The sequence below is a fragment of the Lithobates pipiens genome, unplaced genomic scaffold, assembly GCF_037356315.1.
Source record: "Lithobates pipiens isolate NorthernLeopardFrog02 unplaced genomic scaffold, aLitPip1_a1.2 Scaffold_8, whole genome shotgun sequence".
Classification (NCBI taxonomy): Eukaryota; Metazoa; Chordata; class Amphibia; order Anura; family Ranidae; genus Lithobates; species Lithobates pipiens.
Genome location: NW_027507903.1, coordinates 692,701,840 through 692,709,085, shown reverse-complemented (window position 1 = coordinate 692,709,085; position 7,246 = coordinate 692,701,840). Strand labels below are relative to the sequence as shown.

The window sequence follows — 7,246 nt, the reverse complement described above, 5'->3', positions numbered from 1 at the left end:
TATATAAGGACCGGGACCTAACTATGTACACGGGACACAGTCAGGACTATCTCATTCCTATATCTCATTATATAAGGACCGGGACCTAACTCTGTACACGGGACACAGTCAGGACTATCTCATTCCTATATCTCATTATATAAGGACCGGGACCTAACTATGTACACGGGACACAGTCAGGACTATCTCATTCCTATATCTCATTATATAAGGACCAGGACCTAACTCTGTACACAGGACACAGTCAGGACTATCTCATTCCTATATCTCATTATATAAGGACCGGGACCTAACTATGTACACGGGACACAGTCAGGACTATCTCATTCCTATATCTCATTATATAAGGACCAGGACCTAACTATGTACACGGGACACAGTCAGGACTATCTCATTCCTATATCTCATTATATAAGGACCGGGACCTAACTCTGTACACAGGACACAGTCAGGACTATCTCATTCCTATATCTCATTATATAAGGACCGGGACCTAACTCTGTACACGGGACACAGTCAGGACTATCTCATTCCTATATCTCATTATATAAGGACCAGGACCTAACTATGTACACGGGACACAGTCAGGACTATCTCATTCCTATATCTCATTATATAAGGACCAGGACCTAACTCTGTACACAGGACACAGTCAGGACTATCTCATTCCTATATCTCATTATATAAGGACCGGGACCTAACTCTGTACACAGGACACAGTCAGGACTATCTCATTCCTATATCTCATTATATAAGGACCGGGACCTAACTATGTACACGGGACACAGTCAGGACTATCTCATTCCTATATCTCATTATATAAGGACCAGGACCTAACTATGTACACAGGACACAGTCAGGACTATCTCATTCCTATATATCATTATATAAGGACCGGGACCTAACTCTGTACACAGGACACAGTCAGGACTATCTCATTCCTATATATCATTATATAAGGACCGGGACCTAACTATGTACACGGGACACAGTCAGGACTATCTCATTCCTATATCTCATTATATAAGGACCAGGACCTAACTATGTACACGGGACACAGTCAGGACTATCTCATTCCTATATCTCATTATATAAGGACCGGGACCTAACTATGTACACAGGACACAGTCAGGACTATCTCATTCCTATATCTCATTATATAAGGACCGGGACCTAACTATGTACACGGGACACAGTCAGGACTATCTCATTCCTATATCTCATTATATAAGGACCGGGACCTAACTATGTACACGGGACACAGTCAGGACTATCTCATTCCTATATCTCATTATATAAGGACCGGGACCTAACTATGTACACGGGACACCGTCAGGACTATCTCATTCCTATATCTCATTATATAAGGACCGGGACCTAACTCTGTACACAGTCAGGATTATCTCATTCCTATATCTCATTATATAAGGACCAGGACCTAACTCTGTACACAGGACACAGTCAGGACTATGTCATTCCTATATATCATTATATAAGGACCGGGACCTAACTCTGTACACAGGACACAGTCAGGACTATCTCATTCCTATATCTCATTATATAAGGACCAGGACCTAACTCTGTACACAGGACACAGTCAGGACTATCTCATTCCTATATCTCATTATATAAGGACCGGGACCTAACTCTGTACACAGGACACAGTCAGGACTATCTCATTCCTATATCTCATTATATAAGGACCGGGACCTAACTCTGTACACGGGACACAGTCAGGACTATCTCATTCCTATATCTCATTATATAAGGACCGGGACCTAACTCTGTACACAGGACACAGTCAGGACTATCTCATTCCTATATCTCATTATATAAGGACCGGGACCTAACTATGTACACGGGACACAGTCAGGACTATCTCATTCCTATATCTCATTATATAAGGACCAGGACCTAACTCTGTACACAGGACACAGTCAGGACTATGTCATTCCTATATATCATTATATAAGGACCGGGACCTAACTCTGTACACAGGACACAGTCAGGACTATCTCATTCCTATATCTCATTATATAAGGACCAGGACCTAACTCTGTACACAGGACACAGTCAGGACTATCTCATTCCTATATCTCATTATATAAGGACCGGGACCTAACTCTGTACACAGGACACAGTCAGGACTATCTCATTCCTATATCTCATTATATAAGGACCGGGACCTAACTCTGTACACGGGACACAGTCAGGACTATCTCATTCCTATATCTCATTATATAAGGACCGGGACCTAACTCTGTACACAGGACACAGTCAGGACTATCTCATTCCTATATCTCATTATATAAGGACCGGGACCTAACTATGTACACGGGACACAGTCAGGACTATCTCATTCCTATATCTCATTATATAAGGACCGGGACCTAACTATGTACACAGGACACAGTCAGGACTATCTCATTCCTATATCTCATTATATAAGGACCGGGACCTAACTCTGTACACAGGACACAGTCAGGACTATCTCATTCCTATATCTCATTATATAAGGACCGGGACCTAACTCTGTACACAGGACACAGTCAGGACTATCTCATTCCTGTTTTTTGGTCCCTGTGTTGTCCTCGTCGTCTCCTCCACTCTCTGACCCTTTGAGATGCCCACCAGTCAGTCCCAGAGACCGGGACTTCATGAAGGACTCCACCAGAGGTCACTTCTCAATAACAGAGTTTTGTGAACTATAATATACAGATGGCACCTCATTCACACCCCCAATTGTATCGCCCTTTGGCATCAGTCTGAAGAGGATACATAACCCCCCCGCACCCCCTGGCAGAGTCGGGACTAATACTGACTAACCCTTTCTTCCCCAGCAATGATCCTCATGTTCTACTTTGTTTTCTACGCCTTCCTCACGGCCGTCTTCATTCTCAGTATGTGGGTGATGCTGCAGACCATCGACGAATATAATCCAAAATACTCCGATCGACTGGTCAATCCAGGTGAGAGAACCTCCCCCCCCGACCCTCATCATCTACCTCTTGTGGGGGTTTCCTATATTCATGTACCATAGCTGGTGGAAGGATGTAATGGGGACAGCTGTATACAAACTTCTAAACCTTCATGTAAAGAGGGGGCTGCCAGGAAAATGGAGAGCAGGACTTGGTTCTGGAGAGCTGTCAGTCTTTGGGTAGAACATGGTGGAGTGGGTGAGTGGTCAGCCTTTGGGTAGAACATGGTGGAGTGGGTGAGTGGTCAGCCTTTGGGTAGAACATGGTGGAGTGGGTGAGTGGTCAGCCTTTGGGTAGAACATGATGGAGTGGGTAAGCGGTCAGCCTTTGGATAGGGCATGGTGGAGTGGGTGAGCCATAATATTTTGAGGTTCAGGAGAGCTGTCAGTCTTTAAGGGAAACATGGTGGAGTGGGTCTTTAGGGAGAAGCTGGTGGAGTGAGTCTTTAGGGAGAAGCTGGTGGAGTGAGTCTTTAGGGAGAACCTGGTAGAGTGGGTCTTTAGGGAGAAGCTGGTGGAGTGAGTCTTTAGGGAGAACCTGGTAGAGTGGGTCTTTAGGGAGAAGCTGGTGGAGTGGGTCTTTAGGGAGAACCTGGTAGAGTGGGTCTTTAGGGAGAAGCTGGTGGAGTGAGTCTTTAGGGAGAACCTGGTAGAGTGAGTCTTTAGGGAGAACCTGGTGGAGTGGGTCTTTAGGGAGAACCTGGTGGAGTGGGTCTTTAGGGAGAACCTGGTGGAGTGGGTCTTTAGGGAGAACCTGGTAGAGTGGGTCTTTAGGGAGAAGCTGGTGGAGTGAGTCTTTAGGGAGAACCTGGTAGAGTGAGTCTTTAGGGAGAACCTGGTGGAGTGGGTCTTTAGTGAGAACCTGGTGGAGTGAGTCTTTAGGGAGAACCTGGTAGAGTGAGTCTTTAGGGAGAACCTGGTAGAGTGGGTCTTTAGGGAGAAGCTGGTGGAGTGAGTCTTTAGGGAGAAGCTGGTGGAGTGAGTCTTTAGGGAGAAGCTGGTGGAGTGAGTCTTTAGGGAGAAGCTGGTGGAGTGGGTCTTTAGGGAGAACCTGGTAGAGTGAGTCTTTAGGGAGAACCTGGTAGAGTGGGTCTTTAGGGAGAACCTGGTAGAGTGGGTCTTTAGGGAGAACCTGGTGGAGTGGGTCTTTAGGGAGAACCTGGTAGAGTGGGTCTTTAGGGAGAACCTGGTAGAGTGAGTCTTTAGGGAGAAGCTGGTGGAGTGAGTCTTTAGGGAGAAGCTGGTAGAGTGGGTCTTTAGGGAGAACCTGGTAGAGTGGGTCTTTAGGGAGAACCTGGTAGAGTGGGTCTTTAGGGAGAACCTGGTGGAGTGGGTCTTTAGGGAGAACCTGGTAGAGTGGGTCTTTAGGGAGAACCTGGTAGAGTGAGTCTTTAGGGAGAAGCTGGTGGAGTGAGTCTTTAGGGAGAAGCTGGTAGAGTGGGTCTTTAGGGAGAACCTGGTAGAGTGGGTCTTTAGGGAGAACCTGGTAGAGTGGGTCTTTAGGGAGAACATGGTAGAGTGGGTCTTTAGGGAGAACCTGGTGGAGTGGGTCTTTAGGGAGAACATGGTAGAGTGGGTCTTTAGGGAGAACATGGTAGAGTGGGTCTTTAGGGAGAACCTGGTAGAGTGGGTCTTTAGGGAGAACCTGGTAGAGTGGGTCTTTAGGGAGAAGCTGGTGGAGTGGGTCTTTAGGGAGAACCTGGTAGAGTGAGTCTTTAGGGAGAAGCTGGTGGAGTGAGTCTTTAGGGAGAAGCTGGTAGAGTGGGTCTTTAGGGAGAACCTGGTAGAGTGGGTCTTTAGGGAGAACCTGGTAGAGTGGGTCTTTAGGGAGAACATGGTAGAGTGGGTCTTTAGGGAGAACCTGGTGGAGTGGGTCTTTAGGGAGAACCTGGTAGAGTGGGTCTTTAGGGAGAAGCTGGTGGAGTGAGTCTTTAGGGAGAAGCTGGTGGAGTGAGTCTTTAGGGAGAACCTGGTAGAGTGGGTCTTTAGGGAGAACCTGGTGGAGTGGGTCTTTAGGGAGAACCTGGTGGAGTGAGTCTTTAGGGAGAACCTGGTAGAGTGGGTCTTTAGGGAGAAGCTGGTGGAGTGAGTCTTTAGGGAGAAGCTGGTGGAGTGAGTCTTTAGGGAGAACCTGGTGGAGTGGGTCTTTAGGGAGAACCTGGTGGAGTGGGTCTTTAGGGAGAACCTGGTAGAGTGGGTCTTTAGGGAGAAGCTGGTGGAGTGAGTCTTTAGGGAGAACCTGGTAGAGTGAGTCTTTAGGGAGAACCTGGTGGAGTGGGTCTTTAGGGAGAACCTGGTAGAGTGGGTCTTTAGGGAGAAGCTGGTGGAGTGAGTCTTTAGGGAGAACCTGGTGGAGTGGGTCTTTAGGGAGAACCTGGTGGAGTGAGTCTTTAGGGAGAACCTGGTGGAGTGGGTCTTTAGGGAGAACCTGGTGGAGTGAGTCTTTAGGGAGAACCTGGTAGAGTGGGTCTTTAGGGAGAACCTGGTGGAGTGGGTCTTTAGGGAGAACCTGGTGGAGTGAGTCTTTAGGGAGAACCTGGTGGAGTGGGTCTTTAGGGAGAACCTGGTGGAGTGAGTCTTTAGGGAGAACCTGGTAGAGTGGGTCTTTAGGGAGAAGCTGGTGGAGTGGGTCTTTAGGGAGAAGCTGGTGGAGTGAGTCTTTAGGGAGAACCTGGTAGAGTGGGTCTTTAGGGAGAAGCTGGTGGAGTGGGTCTTTAGGGAGAAGCTGGTGGAGTGAGTCTTTAGGGAGAACCTGGTGGAGTGAGTCTTTAGGGAGAACCTGGTGGAGTGGGTCTTTAGGGAGAACCTGGTAGAGTGGGTCTTTAGGGAGAACCTGGTGGAGTGAGTCTTTAGGGAGAACCTGGTGGAGTGAGTCTTTAGGGAGAACCTGGTAGAGTGGGTCTTTAGGGAGAACCTGGTGGAGTGGGTCTTTAGGGAGAACCTGGTGGAGTGGATCTTTAGGGAGAACCTGGTGGAGTGGGTCTTTAGGGAGAACCTGGTGGAGTGGGTCTTTAGGGAGAACCTGGTAGAGTGGGTCTTTAGGGAGAACCTGGTAGAGTGGGTCTTTAGGGAGAACCTGGTGGAGTGGGTCTTTAGGAAAAACATGGTGGAGTGGGTCTTTAGGGAGAACCTGGTGGAGTGGGTCTTTAGGAAAAACATGGTGGAGTGGGTCTTTAGGGAGAACATGGTGGAGTGGGTCTTTAGGGAGAACCTGGTAGAGTGGGTCTTTAGGGAGAACCTGGTAGAGTGGGTCTTTAGGGAGAACCTGGTAGAGTGGGTCTTTAGGGAGAACATGGTGGAGTGGGTGAATTGTCAGTCTTCGGGGGGAACATGGTGGAGTGGGTGAATTGTCAGTCTTCGGGGGGAACATGGTGGAGTGGGTGAATTGTCAGTTTTCGGGGGGAACATGGTGGAGTGGGTGAATTGTCAGTCTTCGGGGGGAACATGGTGGAGTGGGTGAATTGTCAGTCTCTGGGGGGAACATGGTGGAGTGGGTGAATTGTCAGTCTTCGGGGAGAACATGGTGGAGTGGGTGAATTGTCAGTCTTCGGGGGGAACATGGTGGAGTGGGTGAATTGTCAGTCCTCGGGGGAGAACATGATGGAGTGGGTGAATTGTCAGTCTTCGGGGGGAACATGGTGGAGTGGGTGAATTGTCAGTCTTTGGGGGGAACATGGTGGAGTGGGTGAATTGTCAGTCTTCGGGGGGAACATGGTGAAGTGGGTGAATTGTCAGTCTTCGGGGGGGAACATGGTGGAGTGGGTGAATTGTCAGTCTTCGGGGGGAACATGGTGGAGTGGGTGAATTGTCAGTCTTCGGGGAGAACATGGTGGAGTGGGTGAATTGTCAGTCTTCGGGGGGAACATGGTGAAGTGGGTGAATTGTCAGTCTTCGGGGGGGAACATGGTGGAGTGGGTGAATTGTCAGTCTTCGGGGGGAACATGGTGGAGTGGGTGAATTGTCAGTCTTCGGGGGGAACATGGTGGAGTGGGTGAATTGTCAGTCTTCGGGGAGAACATGGTGGAGTGGGTGAATTGTCAGTCTTCGGGGGGAACATGGTGGAGTGGGTGAATTGTCAGTTTTCGGGGGGAACATGGTGGAGTGGGTGAATTGTCAGTCTTCGGGGGGAACATGGTGGAGTGGGTGAATTGTCAGTCTTCGGGGGGAACATGGTGGAGTGGGTGAATTGTCAGTCTTCGGGGGGAACATGGTGGAGTGGGTGAATTGTCAGTCTTCGGGGGGGAGAACATGGTGGAGTGGGTGAATTGT

The 7,246-nt window shown here is 48.7% G+C and overlaps 1 protein-coding gene across 2 annotated transcripts in view; it reads left to right on the top strand.

Moving 5' to 3' along the window:
- Positions 1 to 7,246, top strand: part of LOC143962457 (sodium/potassium-transporting ATPase subunit beta-2-like) — a 64,217-nt gene that overhangs the window by 21,066 nt on the left and 35,905 nt on the right. For both annotated transcript variants that reach the window (XM_077471727.1, XM_077471728.1), the window contains exon 2: positions 2,841 to 2,969. In XM_077471727.1, the coding sequence (XP_077327853.1) occupies positions 2,841 to 2,969 (129 nt within the window). The remainder of the gene's footprint in view (positions 1 to 2,840; positions 2,970 to 7,246) is intronic.